We start from the raw sequence: 24,884 nt of genomic DNA, 5'->3' as shown, positions 1-24,884 counted from the left end.
GAGATGGGGATGAGAAGGCCAACATCTGCCCCAATTCCGCCCCATTGACATCCCTAATAAAAGTTCTCTTAAACTTTTTTGAAAATAGAGATAAACTTGAACTTTATCGTATATTTGACATTTTTCTTATCAACTAGTTTTTGGTCCAGGCGATGCCCCGCATCATTATAAGTTATAAGTTTGATCAAAATTAAATTTAGAAAGTTATTTTCTTGAAGAAAGAAAGTTAGTGTTTTACAATATTTATAATTGAATAAAAAAAAAGGATTAATGGGTTTTATTTTTTATTCATTTTACTTAACATTATAAACTAATTTTGTATAATTGTCTAACTGGTATTGATTCTAGAAAACTAGCATCTAAGGAATCAATAGCCATTAGTGTGTGATAAATATCTTACAAATTAAATTGTAGATTATTGTGCAATTATTTAGGATTTAGGACTTGCATTTTATGGAAAAAATATATAAAGGTTACACATATGAAGGGTTTTAGGGCGATGAGTGATGACATATAAGGTGACATAGTGCCCATGTGGTGGCAGATCAGAAAGAATAGTGACACATGTTGATAGCCTGTTGTTTCTATTAGTTTTAATAATAATATATTATTATAGATTATTATATTTGTGACACGACATTATCCGCATACATAAGAAGAAATTACACTGTTTTAAACCTAATCAAACAAAGATTAGCTTCGCCCTTGACCACCTCTACGTAGTTTTGGCCAAATAGCTCGTTGTTTATGGCTTAAAATGACGAGTTAGACACAATTTTACCAGCTTGGTCCGAAGACTTGGCCTGAAATAGATCGAGTTTTTGGACAAAACTCAACCCGTCCCAACCCATGATCATCTCTACTTAAATTTGCCCTATTTTAACTCACACAAACAATTAATTTCAAAAAAATTGAAAACAAAACCAATAATAAACACAGGCAGAAACAGCTAACAACGAGCCAAAAGGGAAGAGAGAGAAAACCCCAAGAAAAACTCAACCCCCGCAGCAAAAAAAAAAAACCTTTCGAAGGCGGCAACAATGGCGTCTGGTTCAGTAGTTCCGGCAAACAGAGGAAGAAGAAACCTCACCGAAGATGAAAAGCTACAATTCGAAGCAACAGAAGGTATTGAACCTGTTACAAGCTTCGAAAGAATGGGGATTAAAGACGACCTTTTACGTGGGATCTATGCTTATGGTTTCGAGAAGCCTTCTGCTATTCAACAGCGTGCTGTTATGCCGATTATTCAGGGTCGTGATGTTATTGCGCAAGCTCAGTCTGGTACTGGGAAAACTTCCATGATTTCTCTCGCTGTTTGTCAGATGGTTGATACTTCTACTCGAGAGTATGTGATTTTTTTTAATTGTTTTTTTTGCTGTGATTGGTTTTTTTTAGGGTTTTGATTGATGGGTTTTGTGATTGTTTGGTTTAATTTTAATGGGTTTGTTTTAATTGGGATTTTAGTGGTTTTAAGGAAATTAGGGTTGGCTGAAATGGGTGTTTTTTTTTGTTGATTTTGATGTATTGCTTGATTGAATGAGTTTGAGGTGAGGCTAAAGATTTGGAAATTAGGGTTCGCTTGATGTTTATCCTTAATTTTCGATTGTGTCGAAAGGCGAGGTAGGTTTATTAGAAAAGTGGGTTAATTTGCTTAGGAAGATGAGATTTTTAGGAAGAAGGCAACACAGAGTTAAGTTTTGGAAAAGTTTGTGACTGTAACAAAAAAGAATTAGCTGGTTAATTGGTTTATACTGTCTTTTCAATTCGCTTTGGGCTGAAAACTCGAGATGCTTTTTGATGTGTTATACGACTGCTTGTCATTGGGAATTAGTCGTCAAAGAAGAAAGGGGCGTAAATTTACGAGCTTGATTGGTGAGGGGCAGTGTTTTCCTCCTTATGGGATAAGTATAAAGGGAGAGAACAAGGTGTTACTAATGCTGTGGTCAATTGTATAGCCTTAGAGCAAGCGCGTGTATTAGGAAGGTTAAGCCTATTTTCTACTCTTCCCAAGAGCATGAAACTAAAAGTTTGCTGCTAATCTGTTTTAGGGTTCATTCCTTTGCTTACTTTCTCTTGTCTTTTTTCTTAATGGGGTTGGGTTGGTTATTATGGGTATAAGTTTGCATTTTTAAGCTGGTTGTATCTTGTGTAGGGTAGCCTGTGTGATAGGGAGGATAGAGGTAACCTGGCAATTTCAGTTCTCAACCATGTCTCCAAGGGGGCAGTTGAAGAGTCATGAGTTCTGCCAAATTGTATGAACCAATAGCCTGATTGCCTTTCTTTTGTCTCTTGAGCAAGGTTGCAAATTTTTTTCTTACCTTAATGACCCATCCTTATTGAAACTATTGTCCCACTAATTTGCTTTTGTAACGAACAGTTCTTACCTTGGATCCACTTTGCATTTCACTTCCATTTTTGCCTCAAGACTTTTTCCTCCTATTGTAATTTTGTTATACTCTCTTTCAATTTTATGGATATCTTTATTGTCTAGTTTTATACATTCTTCATGTGCAACCTTTTTATGCTCTCTTAATCTTAGTTGGAGGCTTGAAGCTACTGTCCTTTCAATTGTTTTCTCATTTAATTGTCAATCTATCTTACTTGAGTTTCCTCCTCTCAATTGCTGCCTTTGTCTTGCACATAACTAGTTGTTATTCACCCTTTAGACTACTCTGAGCAACCATTAATATGGAGTGCAAAGGTTTCATCTGTTGTGAGTGTAAAAGTTCTGAATATAGTAGCTGATAAAGTGTGTACTCAACCAGGTGGACTGCAAGAGAGTTAAGTAGATTACAAGGAGCTTATATTTGTTAAAGTTATCTGTTGTTTGTGGGCGGTTACGTAGTTAAGTAGTGATCTGGATCAGATGGTGAAAGGGAATCTAAGCCCATCTTTCATAAACTTGCTTTCTTTCTATTGCTTGTTTCTTGTTAGCCGTGGTGGAGATCAGTAAGAGTTATATGCTCTTTGGCTTCATGGTTCATGTTTCTCCGTGTCACATAAAGTTTCACCTTCAACTTAGAGAAGGATTACATTTTCTTGTGAAATCCAAAAATGAATCGTAGGAAAAAGAAAAATAAGGGTGCAATAGATGTGGGGGGAGCAAGAAAGTGGATCATGAGGCGATGCTCTGCTAATTTTGAATTTTTTTTAATAAATATTACATTCTTCAACAATTTTTGCACTTGTGATAAATGTTGTTGGCAAGTTTATCTTTATGGTACTCATACTTTCAGCTCCACAGGGCACGCTGCTGATTTCTTTTCTGCTTATAACATTTGTAATTTTGTACGGCAAATAATTGTAATGTTTCCTTTATTCTCTAGGGTCCAAGCATTAATTGTGTCACCTACTCGGGAGCTGGCTTCACAAACAGAAAAAGTTATAATGGCCATCGGTCTCCACATGAATATACAAGCCCATGCATGCATCGGTGGGAAAAGTGTGGGTGAGGATATCAGGAAATTGGAGTATGGAGTTCATGTTGTTTCCGGAACCCCAGGTAGAGTGTGTGACATGATCAAGAGGAGAACATTGAGAACCCGAAACATCAAACTCTTAATTCTTGTAAGTCACTGGTATTCTTTTTTATTCTCTTATATTATTGAAGATTGTATCACTGCTTTTAAGCTGTGAATGGATTGGTGTCATTTAGTAAACTCAGGTACTATTTCTTCTCTGAACAGGATGAGTCTGATGAGATGTTGAGCAGAGGTTTTAAGGACCAAATTTATGATGTCTATCGTTACCTTCCACCGGAGCTTCAGGTACCCATCCCCCCCCCCCCCCCCCCCCCAACACACACACACAAAGAAAATAATAAGTGGATTAAAAAAGATGCCTGGGCTTAATTTTCCTTCTATTGTTCTTGCTTTAGTGGGGTAGAGGCTTTGTCATGCAGTCACCCGATTCTATGATTTACAAGAAAATTTATCTTCACCTAGACCTTGGTCGTCCCAAAAGTTTCTAAATGTCTGGTTTATGGGTGCCATTGTTTGCATTTTACCATTTTATGAAGCTGCCTGTGCAAACAACATCTCTTAAAAGATTATGATAAATTATTTTTGTTGTAAATATTTGTCTAATTGGCTGATTTACTAGTTAGTTATATGAAAAGAATGGAACAGAAAATATGCAGGACAAAAACAGATAGGTAATGTTGTTTGGTTATGGAGGATGTGGTGTGAAGAAAAGGTTGTCATGATGTTTTGCTTCCTTTATTATAGTCAAAAAAATTGTATTTGGTGTGGTCATGCTAAACCAGGACAACCTTATTGCTCTCTTACTGGCCTTTATAGGTGTAATTTATGTTTGTTTAAATTTACAACATTGTACTAGGTCTTTAATATACTGGTACTAGGTCTTTAATATACGATATGTCTGTGCTGTTCGTAGGTTGTACTGATCTCTGCCACCCTCCCCAATGAAATTCTGGAGATTACCAACAAATTTATGACGGATCCTGTCAAAATCCTCGTGAAACGTGATGAATTGACTTTAGAGGTAAGTACCTTGCTCCTTTTTTATCTTGCAAATGAGACAACAGGTACAGTTTCCTTATTCTTATACTCAACCAACAATGACAGGGCATCAAGCAATTCTTCGTTGCAGTTGAGCAGGAAGATTGGAAGTTTGATACCCTTTGTGATCTTTATGATACCCTCACAATTACTCAAGCTGTTATCTTTTGCAACACTAAGAGAAAGGTAATATATTCACTTTAATTTTTATTTATTTGGGGGTTAGGTTTTCATTATACGGTTTTTCCCTCAATAAATGACCTTGATTCACTTATCACCTGGCATTAAATGTATTCTTTGTTTGTCAAGCTTGGTTGCAAGTGACTTTTTTGTTTTTGATGTTTTGCTAGAGCTCGATAGTTGTGCTTCATTATAATTATGACTAGTTTCTGAATCTGGTGTGTCGATGCTAAGAAAGCTGACTATAAATCATAGGATAAAATGGAGTGTGGGGGTGGGTGAAGGTGTGAGACAAGATGATATTGCAAGCAGAATGAAATTAAGTATTAGGAAGGCGTTACTGCATATTCGCTTCACAGGATCTCTGTTATTTTTTAATTTTCTTTGTTGAATCAGCTATCTCAGTTTTCTGTAACATCTACTTTCTTTTGTTCTGGTTCGGTTAAGTGAATTTTTCTGAACATGTGATAGGTGGATTGGCTGACTGAGAAGATGCGCAACAATAACTTCACTGTTTCATCAATGCATGGTGATATGCCCCAGAAAGAGCGAGATGCTATTATGAAAGAATTCCGTGATGGTGACACTCGTGTTTTAATCACGACAGATGTTTGGGCTCGTGGAATTGATGTCCAACAGGTAATTGTCTATACTTGGTTTGAATTTTAAGTTCTACTCTTCCCCCTCCCTCCCATAAGGTGCTTTACGTAACAACTTTGATACACAATTAATTTCAATGGTTCATTCCCTGGAGTTTGTTAGATTTTTATTCAATATTTGAATTTTATTTGTTTCCATTGTGTTTTCTAGGTTGCCAATTATCCTCTGTTTTCCATTTGGATTCTACATATGTTGATCATGAATGGTTTCTTTATGGGCAAATTTGGATTCCATTTCTTTGATAAACCTACTAGTGCAAGCTTAGTTACCCTATGTCCTGCTGGTTGTCTGAGCTAGCCATACTTTCATTCCTGATATAGAAATATAGTTGAGAGGCCATCTCCGTTACCACCCTCACTAGTATAACTTTTTACTCCTAATTGGTAAAGAAACAAACAAGAAATGAACTACAAAGGTTGCCAACAACAACAAAGCCTCAGTCCTTAAATGGGCTAAAGGCAGCTAACATGAATCATCATAAGGAACCATTCGCCATGAATATAGAGCATAGCAAGATAGTTGATTGAATAAAAGGGGGCGAAGGGAAAAAAATAGTGTAGTAATACAAATAAAGGTCATGAGAGTTTACAAAGAGTGGTGAGGGGATAAATGAGAGGCATACTCTGCTGACGGTGAGCCCTATATAATTTGTAAAACTAGGTCCTGTTCTCATCACCTCAAAAAACTAATATTCATTAAAAAAAATTCAGCAAAAACCAGTCCTAATCAGTAAAAATCTTTTTTAATCCACTAATTTAATTTCAGTTATTAAAAAATAAAAATTAAAAAAAAAAAAAAAAAAAAAAAAAAAAACCAGCAACTCCAAAGACCAAATAAGTAATAACCAAGGAAATCAGTAAAAATCATTTGTAATAAAAAAATAATAATAAGTTCCAACAATAAAAATCAGTTATAGTGAAAGTAATTTAAGTTCAGTCTAATATTTTAATTTCACCAAAAATAAGGGGAATAAAATAGGGTTTAGGTATTACTCACTTACTATCCTTTCATCATTTATTGCAATATTTACTTGATTTCAAAATTTGTCATGTGGTGTTGTTGAATTCTTCTCAATGTATACTTTTAAAATTTCCTGTGTAACATAATCAAGTATATTAATGGATTTAGCTGTGTGTTGGGATGAGCTCCAATTGTTACAATACTAAAACAATGGTGGAAGTGTTATTATTAGCCAACTGTGTATTTTCAAATTTGCAACTATTTACTATTCTCTACTTCCACTTAAGGAATAGTGCATTTACTAAATTTGGTTATCCAAAAATAATTTTTTTAATATCTTAAGTTGGATGACTGGATTTTCCAAAAAAAAAAAAAAAAAAAAGTTATGACTGGATTTCCCAAGATATTTCTTGTTCTTAAAGATTGATAACAGAAGGTTAGAAGGTCACGATTATCACAAAGATTAATTTGATGAATATTATCTTATACTGAAATATGATGGTTGGGGGTGATGTGCATAAAATTCTGAATGGATTAGGTAATATGTTAAAGGTAAATTATAACTGATTAGGTACACCTATGATATTTTAATAGCTCTTGGAGAAAATTGCCTCTGTTGTGTTTTAACTAACTTGTTAATTCCTTCAGGTTTCATTGGTAATCAACTACGATTTACCTAATAATCGTGAACTTTATATTCATCGGATTGGTCGATCTGGACGTTTTGGGCGTAAGGTATGTGATATCTTTTAAGAGCTAAGCTTGTCATATTACTTCTTATATATTAGTTAATCTTGATGTTATTATAGTAGGCATTCTCCAAGTCACACCTTGTGTTTAGATGATGTAGGCAAATTGTGATGTTTTTGGTGTAGTTTCCCTGGTATGTGCATGCTTTGTGTTATGTTGAATCTTGCCTTGTTTATTTAGGTTTGTTTCAGTGTTTACTGTTTAGCTTCCCCCCTCATCCAAAAGAGAGGAAGTCCTCATCCATCTAAAGTTGGAGGTCAAAATTTGCTAATATGTTGAATCATATTAATAACTATAATTACAATGCTTTTATTATACAAAAACTCACTTTCCTTGATTTGAAAAGTCAAGTTGCAATCTTCATAATTTCTGTAGTCTTCCTATATTGTGGAATCCTTATAGATTATATCTACAATTTTAGGAAAAATGAGAATGAAGCTCTTTTTGTCTTCTTGGGAAAAGGCACTTGATACCCGTGGTTTTATATCAATTGGTTAACTGAAAAATTGCACACTTGTGTTTGTTGATTAATATTCTCCACTTTTTATGGTGTATATGTGTTCATGGTGTCGTCTGACAATATAATGATTTGTTAATAATTTCTTATTTCTTTGTTTTGTATGAGGTTTTTCCCTAGGCATTATCTGATCATGTGAGCCAGTATTTCATTAGACAATTACTGGCACTGAGGGTCGCTTATGATACTTTTTCTTGGATCTTTGTGCAATTTGCCTCTAAAACGAAAATTTAGAGATTGCTAAACTTTAACCATATAAGTAACAACGAAAATTTGCCTCTAAAACCTTGACGTTAAACTCTGCTTAGCTGCTGTAAGTCTGACCCTGAGTTTGAGGGAAATTAACTCATAACACAGAGATTGTTAACTTAATGGTGCCTGTGAAGCTCATTCAGTTGTCTTTTTAATACACTTCCTGCTATCCTTACTTTATTTGTTTACTTAATGGTGATTATATATGTTGCAGGGTGTTGCTATTAACTTTGTCAAGAAGGATGATATCAAGATTCTAAGAGACATTGAGCAATATTACAGTACCCAAATTGACGAAATGCCGATGAATGTTGCTGATTTGATATGAGGTCAACTTGTGCATGTGTGGGATGAAATGCCGATGAATGTTGCTGATTTGATGAGGTCGACCTGTGCATTGATGTGACTGATTTCTTATGCCTGGAAACAGGGTGCGTGTTAAGTGTGGCGATAAGCTGCTATAGTGTGGATTGACCGGTTTTCAGTCGTTTCTCCTGTAATGATAGTAAACATTTTGCTTGCACGATTCTTAAACTGTTTTGATATGTTCAATATTTATGCTTCAAAGTTATAACTGGACTGAGGGTGCATTTTCTCTGCTGCTTTTTTTTTTTTTTTTTTTTTTGGTTTGAGAGTTAATTAGTTCTTATTTCACGCACCTTACAATTATGGATTAAAGTATCATACAAATCTAAATTCTTTGAATTGGAATATGGAACTTTGACTACCATTGCAAGTACTTCATACTACCCAATGATTTGTTGGAATAATGGGGTTTAAAAATGAATCAATATTGGCTTTAGATAACGTGAACCCATCTCTCGGTTGGTGTTGGTATTGCTTGAGCTCTGTAACCCCCATTAGGTTTGCACCGTTGGGACCAATGGACAAGGGTGTGCCACTGCCAGCACTGCAGCACATGCTTGCCTAGGTAGTTGGCAAATGGCATAGCCATGTAGGTGGTTTGCTCAAAATATTATTATGAGGTTATTTTTTAAACTGAAATTTTGTATTTTACAACCCTTAAAACACTAACACAATTCAACCACTTGCTCTTTCGTTTATTATATGTATATATTTTTTTTGAAATATTTTGTTTATTATATTTAATCATCCATGAAAATGCAAAAATTTAGATTTTACCACCCCTTAATAATTTGCGTTGGTAAAAACAAGCATAATTTTTGTCAATAATAAAATATTCGGTTTTGTTGCTAAAATTAACTACTGAGTATTAAGGTTTTGGGGTCTGTTTGATCCTTTAAAGTCTGATTTGAGGTTTAATTTGAAAAAACAAATAAAGTAGAAATGCCATATTCTTTGTGCTAAGAAATATGAATTACCTTTTTTTTTTAAGAAAGTAATAGAAGTATCGTGGTTTGTGTTAAAATGACCCCAACACCTTAATTGAACAACATTGATGAAAGGTTATTCCGTAGTTTTTATGCATCCATCACAAACACTACAAAAAGAAATACTTCATACCCCATACTATACAATAATTGTTATAGCAAAAACTAGATAATCCCCAAGCAAATGCTCAGACTTTTAAGTTATTTGCAAATAAGGAAATCTTCTTAAAATACAATTATTAAAATTTTTGTCATTGTTAAAGTACAGAAAATTATCAAATTCACAATAATTTATTAACTTTGACATGAATAAAAAGAAATAATAGACCAAAAATAATTAATTAACTTTTATATTTCTTAGTTTAAAAATTATCGTTTATTAGAAGAAAAAAAAAATATTTTTCATTAATTGTAGAGTTTTTATTTTATTTTATAACTTTTATTTCATGATGATAGGGTACTAGCACTGTCAAAACGGTTTGACAGTTCGGTTTCGGTTCGGTTTGAAATCGGTTCGGTATTTAATCGGGTCGGTTTGGAATCGGTTTAATTGTCTCACGGGTCGGTTTTGGTTCGGTTTAAATAGTTATCGGTTCGATTCGGTTTCGGTTTATTCTTAAGCGGTTTTAATTCGGTTCGGGTTGTAAACAGTCCGGGTAGTAAACGGTTCGGTGCAGACGGGTTGCGGTTTGTTAACGGTGCAGTGTAAACGGTTTTTATCCCAGTTCAAACAGTCTCGGGTTAGAAACAGTTCGATTCTTTTTCGGTTCAGTTTATAACTGGTTCGGTTCTTTTTCGGTTCAGTTTTTAACTGGTTCGGTTTTTTTTCGGTTCAGTTTATAACTGGTTCGGTTCTTCGATGGTTTAACCACTTTAACGTCATTCATATCGGTTCCATTTCAAGTTTACTAAATTACGGTTCGGGTCGGTTTTCGGTTTCAAAAAATAAATTGTTTATTGAGTTGTTTGGATTCGGACAGTTAAATGGTTTTGGTTTGAAATTTGATAGTACTTGCTAACCTTTTGCGTTCACAAGTTTTATATAAAGTCGCGAATCATTTCATATTTAGGCATCATATTATAAACAAATTCTCATTGATTTTATAAATACATATTATGTTCTGTTTCAAGTTTAGTCATACTGATCTTACTAGTTATATTCCCGGAAAAAAAAAAGTTTGTAAACGATTCGATTTAATTATATCCCCGTAAAAAAAAATCCATTTAATTATATAAAAAAGTTTGTAAACAGTTCGATTTAGAAGCGGTTTGGTTCATAAACGGTTCGGTTTACAATCAGTTCGGCTTTTAAATGGTTCGGTGCAAACGGGTAGCAGTTTGCTAACATTTCGGTGTAAGCGGTTTTTTTTCCAGTTTAAACGGTTTTGGGTTGGAACCGGTTTCGGGTTAGATACGGTTCGGTTCTTTTTCGGTTCGGTTTTCTTTCAGTTCGGTTTATATTTGGTTCGGTTTGTTAACGGGTTCGGTTCTTATACGGTTTAACATTATTCGGGTCGATTCGGTTTCGGGTTTACTAAAATATGGTTCGGGTCGGTTTTCGGTTTCAAAAAAATCGGTTTTTAATCGATTCGGTTCTCATTTGGGTCGGTCGGTTTCGGACAGTTAAATGGTTTCGGTTTGAAATTTGACAGCACTATAGGGTACATAAAGTTTCATATGTGGCTGGCCACACCGTGCGGCCAACCACAATTTTTTTGATACATTACAAATCTTCTCTCTTTTCTCTCTATCCTCTTTTCTTCTTCTCGAACAACCCACGCATGACGCATCAGTGCATGCATCACCATTAATTCTCCACCCATTTTCTCTCTCCTCCTTCCCAAATTCAGCTAGAGGTTTCTCATTAATTCTCCACCCATTCTGCCACTTTCTCATTCTCCTACGAGGTAGAGATTTTTAAGGCCAAATTCAGCCTCTAGAGTTTTCATGGCCGAATTTGGCCTTTTTAACTATATTCAGAGTGAAATTTGAAGCCATTATTAAATGTTAAGGTATTTGTTCATTAAATTTTTTTTTATACCATTTTTAATTTTTTTTCCCGGGTGTTTTCTGTTTGTGTTGTCGTGGTGTGGGTGTGGTTTGGGCGGGTCTAGCTGGGGTGGGGATCTGGTGGTGGGTAAGGTTTGGGTGTGGTTTTGATGTGGTTTCGGTGCTATCGTGGTGTGGGTCTGGTGTGGTGTGGTTTGGTTGTGGGTTCGGTGAATTGTGGTGGTGGCGTGGGGCAGTGGGTACGGCAGTTGGTGGTCAAGTGGTGGCGTGCAGGTGGTGTAGGTTGGTCGGGGGTTACTTAGTCGGTCAGGGGTTACTAGGTCGGTTGGAGGTTACTATGTCAGGGGATATTAGGTCGGTTAGGGGTTACTAGGTCAGTTAGGGGTTACTTGGGGTTATCAGGTTGGTCAAAGGTTACTAGATCAGTTAGGGGTTACTTGATCTGGAGGTTACTTTGTCATCTGCTGATTTGACAGCTTGCCACATGGTGCGACAACGCGCTGAATAGTAGGTCGTTTACAGTACACCTATCATCACATGATTTGTCTAAAATTTTAAATAAAAAAGAAATAGGCAGCTCCCAACCATCCCCTCCCCTAGCCCCAAGCCACTGTAAACCGGGGGGGGGGGGGGGAAGGGTCGAAAATGTTGACGAGGACAAGGCTGAAATCAAGACAGGGGTAGGGGGAGGGGGGCAGAAATTAAGGCGGGGGAATTGAAGGAGAGGGAGGTCGAAATCGAGACGAGGAAGGGGAGGGGGTTGTGATTGTGGATAAGGGGAGGGGGGCCGGGATTGTGGACGGAGAAGGGGTTTTCGAGGGTGGGGGGTGTTCATAGGGGAGGGAATGGGTTGGTAGTTCGGGGGAGGGTTGGGAGCAGCGCCGATGCCTAGGGAGGGGAGTTTGGGTTGTTAGAGCTGCGAGGAAAGGGTTCGGGTGGGTGGCTGGGAAGGTGGTTGGGCTAGTGGGGTGGTTTTTCCAACACGTGTCTCATAACTTATCATAAGAAGTTAAATGATCGGTTGAGAATAATTAGAGCGAATTAATATTAAAGTTCAATTATTAAAAAATACTCTGTAATTAAAAATTGTGATTATTTTGTACGGATGAGACAGGGTTCGAAATTCGGATTATTGTGCCCATATTTTTCTTAAAAAATTAAAAAATTGAAAATCGAAAGCTACATCGAAGAAACACCCTAAAACCCTAAGTACTAGAACCTTCGAAACCCCCTCTTTGTTTCTCCTCGAGCGTAGCCTTAACCTACATGCAGGATTGTGAGAGGAACAACAAGAAGAGCAGAGGAGAAGCCGCACCTCCCTTTTCCACTCTCTTCACCTCTTTCAAACCTCGTCAGGTTATCCTCAATTCAATGTCTAACATCAAGCTCCATCACAAAAATGGCGCTAAATCCCTTATATCACTTACTCCTGAACAGAGGAAACTTCTTCTTCAATCCATTTGTCAATTCTTAGAACTTAATGGCTTCTCCAAATCTCTTAAGAAGTTCCACAAAGAGGCTGATATCGAGGTTTGGTTCATTTTTCAGTTTTTGTTGATTTTTGTAAGCTTAATTTGTAATGAATTTGTTCAATTTTTTTTTCTTTGATTTGCTAATTTGATTTTTGGGGTTTTTTTTTGGAGCTTAATTTGTAATGGGGTTTGTTCAATTTTTTTGTCTTTGATTTGCAAATTTGATTTTGGGGTTTTTTTGGAGCTTAATTTGTAATGGGGTTTGTTCAGTTTTATGTCTTTTATTTGCAAAAATTTATTTTGAGTTTTGTACAAGCTTAATTTGTAATGGGGTTTGTTCAGTTTTTTGTCCCTGATTTGTGATTTCGAATTTGCAGAAGGAGAGTTGGAAGAGTTGTTTGCTCAATTTGGAAGAGATGTGTTACCAGTTTTTAAAGTTGAGGTAGGTTGAAAACTACTTATCAATGTGAAATATTGCTAGTGTGTTTATAAAGTTGTTGCTCATTTCATGTATCATGATTTATAAACTGTTTAATGTTGTCCTAGATTGCTTATACTGGATTCGTTTCGACATGTCATTGGTTGCTGTTGTTTTTGGAAATTAATTGGGGGTGTTAAAGTGGTAATGTTATACTTCTTCTGGGTTTTATGTTCTCTTTTTTAGGGAAGAGTTCAAGAAAATGTTTATTATGTGTATTACAAGTCAAATTTCTTGTGTCGGCTGGTAAAATTATGTGCCTTTTGGTGTGGCCTTGTATGATCAATGGTCATCGTTGGATTTCGATAGCCTTTTGGATAAAATATGTTGTTGTTTTTGTTGATTATTTGGTTGTAGAGTGGTAGGAATGATCATGCTTTTGTCACCTTTAAGGGTCTGTGTTTCCTTCTCTTGTTATTGTAGTTGTTTTGGTAGTTTGCTTGGGTCAAGATTCTGTGTTGTCTGGTCTTAAGAACATGTTCGCTTAGTTACTTGGGTCTAGAGTCTGTGTCCTAATGCTATTTGTGTTTCCATTGTGCGCAGGGATGATGCTAAAGTTAGTGATTGTGCCACCAATGAGAAAGCTACTGACCTAAAGGATGGAAGTTTAAATGGTGTCGCATCTTTGGAAAAGGAAAATGGAGGTGATGAAGGCCATGCTGATGATGTTGGTGTAAAACAAAAGAAGAAAAAGAAAAGCAAAAGTGCTAGTGATCCTTCTGCTCAATTTGCTGAGGAAACTCACCCAAAACCCTCAGAAAACCCTGAAGATGTTTCTTTGAGTGTGCCAAACGAATTTGAAAAGAAATCCAAGGACAAGAAGAAGAAGCGTAAGGAAGAATCTCAGGAGGAAAAGAAAGAGGACAAAGAAACATTAGAAAAATCTGATGTTACACATGAAGAGAAGAAAGAGAAGTCCAAAAATAAGAAAAAGAAAGAAAATACTTTGATTCCCAATGGTTCAACTGTAGAGACTACAGAGGTTGATAAAGAGAAAAAAAGTTCAAAAAAGAGAAAGAAGTCCTCATCTGATGAAAATGAGACTGACTGTGCTGAAAAGGCAGCACTTGATGACTCTAAGCGTAGGAAGATAGAGGATCTAGATCAATCAAATGGAACTATTCTTCCTAAAACACCTAATGGATCTGCCAATGGAGTCTTGGAAGATGGTGAAAAAGAGTCCCATAAAAAGGATAAAATAAGGCAGCTCAATGGTTCTGCTGAGGTATGCATTCGCAACATAGTGCTTTCTTTGGCATGGTCTGAATTCTATTTATAATACGATTAATATGTCTAATTGTCTATTGCATGTGAGCCTGACTGCTTGAGCTGAGGAGACTTGACATGATCTAGAATTACACTATGCCATGATAAACTATTATCTAACTGAAAATTTTGGTAATTTGAGATTTTTTTTTTATTTATTTTTTTATTTTTTATTTTTTATTTTTTAAAAAAAAGGGTGTAGTGTCAATTATTTGCTATTCCACAAAGCATACACATTATATTGTAGTTTAAGGCTCATGTCCACACGACATACACATTATATTGTAGAATTACACCAGTATATTGTATCTTTGGAAATAATGTTGGACATGATCTAGAATGTCATGGTGTAATTCTAAATCATGTCTGACATCATTTCCAAAAAGAAACTAAAAAATCTTGGCATGACAAGACAAGAGGCTTAAAGATTGCAGTATTGCCTGCTTCCTATTCTCTTGGTAGAATTCCTTGAGAATATGTGGAATTATATCTTTGATCTTTTGCCTAGAATATGATCTAAATATATACTTACAATGAGGGATAGGGATATATGAGGAATGATCTTAATGTTGTCAAGAATAGAAATGAGAAGTGCGAATGCTCAAGAATTACAAGTATGAGGAGATGCTAACATTTGTGATTGTGCCTTGATGGAAGATGTGTAATGCACTTGACTATGTTACATGATAGCCTTGTATATTGATCCACAAAAATCTTTTTCCTCCACCCCTAAAGATCAAATACCTCATTTTCATGCATATTCATATGCTTCATATCCTTCTTATCTCCTTCCAACCAAGCCTTGTTCATTCTCCTTCTCCCTCGTTTAACCTCTCCATAGTCCCACTCTTCTACTCTTCATACCGGTGCATCCTCAAGTCCCCGTTGCACGCCCGAACCAACGCTGGAAATTTTCCCTTGATTTGTTTGCAATGCCTATGACTCGCTCTTTCTTTCCAATAGCCTCATTTTTTTTTTATTCTATCTCAGTGTTCTCGCACATCCATCTTAACATGCGCATTTTTGTAACCTCCATGTTAATGTGGTTCTTCTTAGAAGCTCAACATAATGTAAATAGAGCAACACTGGCCTTATGACAGCCTTTTATAATTTCCCCTTCAATTGTAAAGGAATGTTTAACACTCTCGTGGTTGCTCTTCATTTAAGCGGCCCCTACTTAATCATGTGGGCGACGTCTTGATTCATGTCACCATTTTACTAGATGATCGTCCCAAAATATTTAAAACATTCACCCATTGCCAAATCCTTAATGAAGTCTTGGGTGCTATACATCACTAATGAGACACCCCTACAATGAGTATTATATAGCTACATTCTGTGCTTGCAAAGGAAATGCTTACTTATTAAGATACCAGAAGTGACTTATTAAGATTCCCATGTTTCAATCGTTCTAATGGTAAAGAACTTGAGAGATAGATGAACTATTACTCTCTTTTTACGGTTCACTAATAGGTAACGCACACATTTAAACATGATTGGACAAATATACCCTCGTGTGTATACCATGTTTTTCTTGCTTTTTAATTCGGTCTAATATTTTCTCCTTCCAACAAACGACCACCAACCAAGGGCAAGGTCATCATCGGAGTTAAAGTCTATTTATTTTTAATTTTTGGGTGGAGGCCAAACGCCCGATCTTTTCAAAATATAGGGTAGAAAAGCCTAGAAATTTTCTAAATTCCACGTGATATTCGATAATTTTAAGCATTTCCCGCGTTTATTTTCTAGTATTTTTAGGGTTTTTGTTATCGTAACTTTTGATCGCGGACTATGATTAACATAAATAATATATCGTTGGAAAGCTCTGAAAGTGAAATCAGGTCAATATCATTTCTAATTAAGATATGGCTGAAATATTAAACTCGGGCTAAAACCAACACCCTTGCATTATTTCGACCATGTCTTAAGATCTATAAACGATATTGAACCAATTCTATTTGGGTTGGAAAGTAGGCTTCCAGAGCTTTTCAACGATATGTTATTCGTGTCAATTTGAGTTGGAGATCAAAGATAAAAACAAAAAACTAAAAAAAAAATAACTGAAAAAACGCGGTAGAAACGCCTAGAATTTTCGAATCTCCTCGAAATTCCTGGCATTTCTCCCCTATAATTTTGAAAAAGTTTTGTGTTTGGCCTTCACCACAAAAATAATAGTAAAAAGGAGAGAGTGTTAGATTGAGTTAGAGGGAAGAAAAACATGGAATACACGTGATGATATGTTTGTCCATTTATGTTTAAGTCCAAGTGTTACGTGGTAAAATGAGGCCGTTAGCTTAACAACCCCCGCGTTTTATATTGAGATATTTTGCTCTTTCTAAAGTTATTTTTATTTTTCTTCGCTGTGGGTATATAAGTTGGCAATGGTGGTCGGTGGTGAAGCAAAGATAATTTTGGGAGGGGTGATGTCGAAGATGGATTGCAACTTGTGGAGGATGAGGGTGGGGAGGGGGGGGGGGGGGGAGGGGTTGGGGAGAAGGGAATTATTTTTATTTACTCCCCTTGTCCTTCTAATTCACATGATGACATGTCTATTAATTTTTCTTTTAGATGTCATCATTTGATCATTTCCTGAGTTGGTTTGATGGTGATGGTTCAAGTTTTACTAGGTTGTAGGCTCAAGTATCAACATACTTTTCTTTTATCTTATATTTTATTTGAACTTATGTGCATCTTTATGTGGCATCTTATAGTGAAAGGTGGCCCATTGATAAACTTTAGGAGCCACATGTTTGATTGACCAAGAGACAATGCCTTTCAATATAAAATACTTGCTTTGTTTCTAAATTAGTGCTACATTTTTCTCACTCTTGTACATGCATTACTTTTACTATCAATATCTCTCTAATTGTATGAGTGTATGACAGTTTATATTTTGATGATTTAAAAATAAAAAATTGAAACTAATCCATTTATATTTTACATGATTGCATTTATTATTGTAAACTAGCAATAGAATTTGGTAAAGGGTTAGTGTATGAGTAGTTCATAGTCAAAGTTTATTGTCTATATTGAAATGGAAGTGGTTTTATTATACCCTCATTGCTCCACTCTCTTACCTCGACCTTAGTTCATTAGTTATTATGCTTCTTGTCAAGTCAATTTATGTTGCGAGATTCTCAGTATTAGACTTTTTACCTCAGCATATCTCTGCTGTCAGGATACATAGTTTGCAAATCATATAGTCATCCACTTCTTTTTGATCCGAGGATTTCGAGTTTCTTATATATTGTTAATCAGCATTATAATCTGTAAGAAGGCACTATGCCTTGCCTTGTGAAAGTAGTGAAACATGAGTTGTTAGTTTGTTACTGATTTTATTTAGTTGCATTATGCTCTGAAATCATAGGCAACTTGAGTCAATTCCTAGAAGCTACAATTATGCTGATCAGAAATGCTGTGTGCTTTTGTGTGTGTGTGTGTGTGTTTGTTTTTTATATTTATATTTCCTTTATTTGTATGTACTGTGTGTTTGTGCGTGTTTGGTTGGGGGGGGGGGGGGGGGGTGGGGCTGGTATTTTTTACTGTGTTGGAATGAAAAGAAGTTACTCTTTCAAAAAAAAATTGAAGTTACTGAATAGTTCATGTTTCTGCCATTCTAATACTTCCTCCGTTTCTTTATACTTGCAACACTTCTCTAAAATGAAAATGTCACAATACTTGCGACACACTAAAATTAGAAATTTTTTTTTGTTAAAAGTTGTACTATTACCCTTATTTTAATCTTATGGCTCACTAGATTATACTCCTAACCATCTCTCGCCCTCATTTTAATTGTATTAAATCATATGAGCCCCACTTTTCTTAAATACTGTGAAAAAGTGTGTTGCAAGGTTTTATCTTTTTTGGGATTAGGCTGCTTATATTTTGAATCTCTTGGATTTCATCTCAATGGGACTTAAGCTGGTGGTTGTTTATTTGAACTACCTTTCACCAGGATTGTGATTTATATTTTACCACCCCCCCCCCCCCCCCCGGTCTTTCTATATGTATCATCACTTGATCTGTGCACAGATGAATGGACGTGCATGGTCGCTGTAATTCTACCACATCAAATATTGTATGATTGAAACTAAAACTGATGATTAATGCTTACTTTTGCAGCCAAGAACTTCTGCAAATGCCTTCCGGAGGGTCAAAGAGGAGGAGGTGGAATTTGTAGATGAAAGGCTTCAAGATAATTCTTATTGGGCAAAGGTCTGGTGATTCAGAATTGTTCTTTTAATTTTATTCTTTATCTCTTGTGTCATTTCAGACCCTTTAGAGTATGTGATTCTTACAAAAGTATCTGTAGTATGTCTAAACACCTTCCCCATGTTTACAGGATGGTGCAGATAGTGGCTACGGTGCTAAAGCACAGGAGGTTTTGGGGCAAGTTAGAGGAAGGTAAATCCCTACTCTGCTTTTCTATCTACATGGAAATGCTCTATTTACCCTATAGGCTCGTACTATCAAGGGTTATAGGCATTATGCTGGCGTCATTTTTAACTGCTATAAAAAGTATAATGAATGATAGTTAAGACTTAAGGGAGCCACTCCTCCCCTATCCTCTTTACCTCTGTTGCTTTTTAGTTATGACTTATGAGAATATTGATTTGCAAATGCCCCTGTTTAACTGTATTCCATTCAAGCTAGTCATTGAGTATCGACTTGTTTGAGAATTAAGTCCAGTACCTTTTCTGTTCTTTCTATCCTGGACTAGTCTTTCCTTGAGTGACAAATTTATTCGTCACATATTTACATATTTACTCTCTTGCTGGAGTTTTGTGAATAGCTTGCAACCAAACTGTTTTAGGGTGCGTTTTCTTCACCTGAATTTTTCAGAACTTGAGACTTGATAATCACCTTATTTATATTATTTATATCTGATTAGACCTTGTGCATTGTCGACTTCAAGAATTTTGAACATTATGAATATGTTTTACTGTTTATCTTGATTTCGTTCCCTATATTGTTAATAGGGATTTTCGCCATGAGAAAACCAAGAAAAAACGTGGAAGCTACAGAGGAGGGCACATTGATCTGCAATCTCATTCAGTTAAGTTCAATTATGATGATGAAGAATGACACTTGCCTCAATGTTCTTGAATGTGGACTAACATCTGGGCAAATTTTTGGTCGAATGTTCACTTACTATTAATTTTTATATTTTGTATAACAATTAAGGATTATTTGTTGATTGAAATGGCAATTGGCTTGATATAATTGATATATATCTGTTTCCTACATCTTATAACTCTCTTTTATGTTAGTATATCTCTTCAAATGGACTAGTGCTGCCTATGCTATTCAAATCACCCGTTGCTATTCATATCCTTATCTCATCGGCCACCCACCAAAAACAGCCCACGGGCAGCAGACACCACCGCTCTTAGCTTAGCCGGACAGACACCTTCTCTTCTTTTTCCTTCTCTCTGAAACGGTGAACCGGACCACACTGTTTTCCTTGTCTCTCCTTAAACCCACACAAAGGAGGACAATGAGCCCCACCACCTCTCCCACCCAATTATCATAACATATGTGCATGATGGGTGTCAAATTTGAGGCACAATTGCGCTAATTTGAGGCACAATATTAACAATTGCTCCATTTTGAGGGATAAAATAATTTAGTTTTTTATTCAATTGGTGTATATAAAAGGTGGTGGTAACTGGTAAGGGTGGTTTTTGAGTTTTTGATCCATTAGTAAGCATGGTAAAGTGGTTTTTATGGTGGAAGATGAATGATGACAAAGAGCAAGAGTGGTAGAAAAGGTGGGCAAGTTTAATCCATTCCTATAATTAATGAAGTTAATTGAATAATGAATAGTTAGCATTAACCATAAAATGATATTGAAAAAGAATTATGGTTTGGTACCAATCTAGACTTGGAACTAATTATATGGTAATAACAATATACTTTTTTTTTTTAAACTTTATTTCTACAATGTGCATTCCGTACTCTATTTATGGATTCCACATCAATTACATTTTATGATTTATACTTTAAGAAAACTATGGTCATTTAAATCCTTGTTAAATTCATTTCAGTGCATGTGTAATTTATATAATGCATAATTAAGATAGTATTACCCGTTGAAGTTTTGCATCGACGAACATAAAATAATAAATCAAACTAGTTATTAAAAGATCTAGGTATGTAAGCCCCCCCCCCCCCCCCACCAAAAAAAAAACAAAAACAAAAACAAAAAACAATCTAGGTTAGTAAAATATTAGGTTAGTTATTAATTAAATAATTATTGCCATAATTTTTGTTTACATGAAATAATTATTGCCATTGTTCGAGTAACTTGATGACACATCTAAAATTATCCTAGATTACTTATTAAAGTTGCGGAAACTCCATCCATCCTGCAATATTTGTGATTCTTTCTATGGCAAAAAAAGTTTATGAAATAAAAGTAATAGGTTGATTTCATTAACTTGTTTATGTAAAAGTGAAGTTGATTGGATAATATTTTAATGATGCAAATTAAACAAGCGATGCATAGAAAAGGTCCGAGGTGAGGCTTTGGGGTGGGTACCATTATAACATTAATTACTTAAAATGGTTAAATCATGGGCATTTATTCAAGTAGAATAGTATTCGTTAAAACATAAGGATTAATCCATAGGGGGCCGTGATTACTACTGCTTGCTCTGTATCGAACGACATTAATCAGTGCGAGGTGATGAGCTACAAAATTCGACTAGAGCAGCCCAAGTCTTTGACTAGAGCAGCTTGAAGTCCGCTTCAGACTCCCATAACAGAAATTTGTTAATAATAAAGTATAGAATTGACCCATAACATAAGCTTTACTTCACAAATGTTGCATACATTAAGTGTGTACTTAAAACATTACTTAAAAGGATTATGAGGAACAAAAGCACGCAAAGTAATGAATATTTCTACACTTTGTTACAATTACTATAGCTCATACTTCGTATTTGGAAGTGCTCAGTATGTATTAAGCTATACAAACGTTGTAGCCAAGGCCGTCTGTAGACATGTTTTTTATCACACACGTAACAGTACCCCCCAAAATCAGGGCCCATAATTTAAAAAAATAAAAATTATAACCTTACAAATTCACCTTCTTCCTCGTAAAAGACCATCATTTTCAAACTAAAACCTAAAAATTCATCTTTGATTATGAAGATATATTTGTGGATTTTGCTTCAAAAAAATTAAAAGGATGACACTTTTTAAATAAAAAGTTTTTGTTTGTTGTTTTATTGAATTGCTATGAAACTTATTACTATGAATATTTAAGCTCTATAATAATTTGTAGTACTGTACTCGAAAAAAAAAAGCCATTTTATAATAATAATATTTTTAACCTTTTAAAATAGTCCTCCAAAATTAAAGGGCCCGATTTTAAAAGGTAGAACAGGGCCACCAAATTCTCGGAGACGGCCCTGATTGTAGCTCATAAGAGTCATGACCCGAAAAATCCATTTGGTCACATTCCATCACACTCCCTCGCTATGTTTCTAACGATAGATAATCCTATTAAGAATCTTGACACTATTTAGTTTTAAAAATGAGAGAACTTTTAAATTTACTGTTTATAAAATATAACAACATAGTTATGTTGGGTCTCGTTTGATTTAACTTAATAAATACTAATTACTTCGTATTAATTAAAGATTTTCATAGTTAAAATAACGCGTTGACAAACATATACAGTTAATTTAAGATCATTTTGAAATGGGGAGAAAAGTATTGACAATACTTATGAACAAATTATAGTTACTTATTATTATGTTTAACAATGACGCATTTGTTTTCCTGTGTATTTATTAGTGAAATGTCAAGATACATGTGACAAACATATATATTACCTACAAATCAAGTGTAGAATTGGGACAAAAGATGCCTATAAAATCAAGTGTGGTTTTGGGTTTGACCTTTAAATAGGCGTTTTCCCCTTAAAGATTATTACGTACATGAATACATCCTTCCTTGTGCCTGATAAATACAATGTACTGTAATACGTACAAATGGTTGACAGTTGGCATTTGTCCAACATTTTGGGAACCCGTGGAATTTTGCGGTGGCTAGACAGCAGCTTTTTTAAATCTTCTTCCTCTTTCCGAAATTTCTAAGTGGTGGTATTAACATTTACGGGAGTACTCCTTTCGTCCTACAATAATTATTGTGAAAATTCCATTTCAGTAAAATACAAAGCAAAATTTAATAAGATTATACTTGATATATATAAGGTTAAAGTTTGGTCGAATCAGTCAATTAATTCAGATTACATCATATCATACCTGTTTAGATCAAATCAAATAAGCTACAAAAAGTTGAACTAAAAAGTACTGAATGACTTGATACATCTTATATACGGGTGTATAGATGGACCTTACGAAAAATAGAAAGAAAACAAAATGCCACTAGATTTAATTTGAGTGTATGCAATCTAAAGATTAAGTAAATAGTTGAAGTCCAAAATTAATTTATACTTTGTATACTATATCACGCTTCATTGCATAATAGCACAAATATGGATGCAAGTTGGACTTTCTCATGCTATACAAATTCCTCTTAAAAGAAATGATGAATGGGATATTATTTATAATCTGTTTGTTCATGTTGACTCTTAATACCATATCAAAGAACTAATTCAATCAAAAGTTAAAGATAATGGTTAAAAACCGATAAATAATTTATAACAAACTTTCTCTATTTATTTTACTTACAACACACTTTTAGGCATGCAATTTTAGGAGTGATTAGCGAAGGTAAATGAGCAACTTTATATATCAAAATTATTTTAACATGAGAATCAGAGTATAGTTAGGTATCATGTGTAAAAATTATTTTGAATAATTTATCCATTTACATTATAAAATCTTGACTTCAAACTATGTGCTACGGAGTACAAGGCTATATTCCAAGCAAATAAAAAACGGAAGAAGTAATATACTACCTCCGTTAATGGTTATCTGCAACTTTAGGGTATTATTTGTGAGGTATATAATATTTCTAAAGTTGCAAATAACCATTAACGGATATAGTATATATATTACTTGTATATCATCTTATGCTTATTTATTTAATCCCTATATATATTGTTTATGTCCATGTTCAAACATAAAATTAAAATGAGCATGTTTATGAAGTAAACTCTTAACAATCCAAGGCCAACTTTTGAAGCTGGAGTTACCTTGAACACAATCAACCAAATTTAGAATAGAATAAAGGGAAGTTTGGTGATTTGCAAATGTGTGGTCACATGATTTCTGACGCTGACACATGCAGTATGCTGCACATTTGAATCAATGACACGTGTATTTTCTGACAACAGGGAAATTACCTTGAAAGAATAGCCAAGCCGATAGGATTGCCCATAATGATAAATCATTTGCTCTTTCTATAAAAACCCACGATTTTGTCATATGGTTTTGTTCATTTTTGGCCCAACATTCCTCGTGGAATTACCGATGCTGTGATTTCGTATGATGTGCAAAGTAATTTATTTTGAGTAACCGTTATTTTCGGACGTAAATTTATTGTTTTGAAATTTCGATACTTGCTACATTGGGACATTAGGTATTGGATTTTTCGGTTCGGTTCATTTCGATTTAGTTTTATACTCTCTTCGTCCCCTTTTTGATAGTTTTTTATAGAAAAATTTTAGTCCCAAAATTTTCACCCCATTTGCTTTTTTCTATAGCCATTAATATTAATTTTTTTTACCAAAATTCCCTCCAATTTGCAACAATATTTGTGCAAATTTAACTTTTTTATGTAAATTTTGTTTTTCAATGTACCTTTATTACTTTGTCTCTCTACTATTTTGCATACACAATGTCAATTTACTTTTTCAATGTGCTTTTACTATTTTTATTTGTGTTTATTAATTCCCGTGAAAATGGCCATAAGGGACTATTAAAAAGTGACAGAGGGAGTAATACGAAGTACTCCGTAGTTAGATTGAATTCATAAAATTTCTTCATAAAAAGAAATTATATTAGTAATGCAAAGTTTCATATGTGGTTGGCTACACCGTGTAGTTAGGGTTACTTGATAAGGATATACTTGATCAAAGTGCAAGCTGGGCCGAGTCGAGGCTAAGAAAATTAGCCTATTTCTTGGATCGGGTCAAACTTCGGGGTGTAAATTACATGCCCAAGTTTAATAACATGTTAGATAACTCACCTGATAAGGCTAATTCAAACAAGTCCAAAACAACAATATAACTCAATCTTCTACCATTCATGTTTAGCTCCTTTATGTAGCTTCCCCAAAATTAAGAAAATAATGTCGAAATAGGTGGTTTAAGTACCACTAGTAATGTACCACAAGAGGAGGAAAAATTAATATAAGACGTTTAGTCCTCATGATCCGACGAAACGAATAAAACGAATAAAACATAAAGGATTATCCTCAAAACCAAACTAACTCAAGAAAACTTTATTTAATTTGTTTCATCCTTGTTTAACTGTATGCCATAAGATATTT

General features: G+C 34.8%; 2 protein-coding genes across 2 annotated transcripts; both read left to right on the top strand.

The window, feature by feature from the left end:
• The first annotated feature begins 922 nt into the window (after positions 1 to 922).
• LOC145610211 (eukaryotic initiation factor 4A-3) lies at positions 923 to 8,451 on the top strand. Its single transcript, XM_081665496.1, has 8 exons — positions 923 to 1,345; positions 3,327 to 3,567; positions 3,687 to 3,767; positions 4,396 to 4,503; positions 4,587 to 4,706; positions 5,172 to 5,339; positions 6,969 to 7,055; positions 8,054 to 8,451. Exons 1-8 carry the CDS (start codon positions 1,041 to 1,043, stop codon positions 8,165 to 8,167), a joined length of 1,224 nt encoding a protein of 407 aa, XP_081521622.1. The 5' UTR covers positions 923 to 1,040; the 3' UTR covers positions 8,168 to 8,451.
• A 3,999-nt stretch (positions 8,452 to 12,450) lies between these two features.
• LOC145611284 (uncharacterized) lies at positions 12,451 to 19,663 on the top strand. The gene is made up of 6 exons (XM_081666597.1): positions 12,451 to 12,731; positions 13,051 to 13,115; positions 13,695 to 14,376; positions 18,540 to 18,632; positions 18,760 to 18,821; positions 19,397 to 19,663. Exons 1-6 carry the CDS (start codon positions 12,468 to 12,470, stop codon positions 19,500 to 19,502), a joined length of 1,272 nt encoding a protein of 423 aa, XP_081522723.1. The 5' UTR covers positions 12,451 to 12,467; the 3' UTR covers positions 19,503 to 19,663.
• The last annotated feature ends 5,221 nt before the right edge of the window (positions 19,664 to 24,884 follow it).

The sequence above is a fragment of the Chenopodium album genome, chromosome 24 (assembly GCF_948465745.1).
Source record: "Chenopodium album chromosome 24, dcCheAlbu1.1, whole genome shotgun sequence".
In the NCBI taxonomy this organism is placed as follows: domain Eukaryota; kingdom Viridiplantae; phylum Streptophyta; class Magnoliopsida; order Caryophyllales; family Amaranthaceae; genus Chenopodium; species Chenopodium album.
Note: the sequence above shows the minus strand (reverse complement) of the source record. Positions and strands in the feature narration are given on the sequence as shown.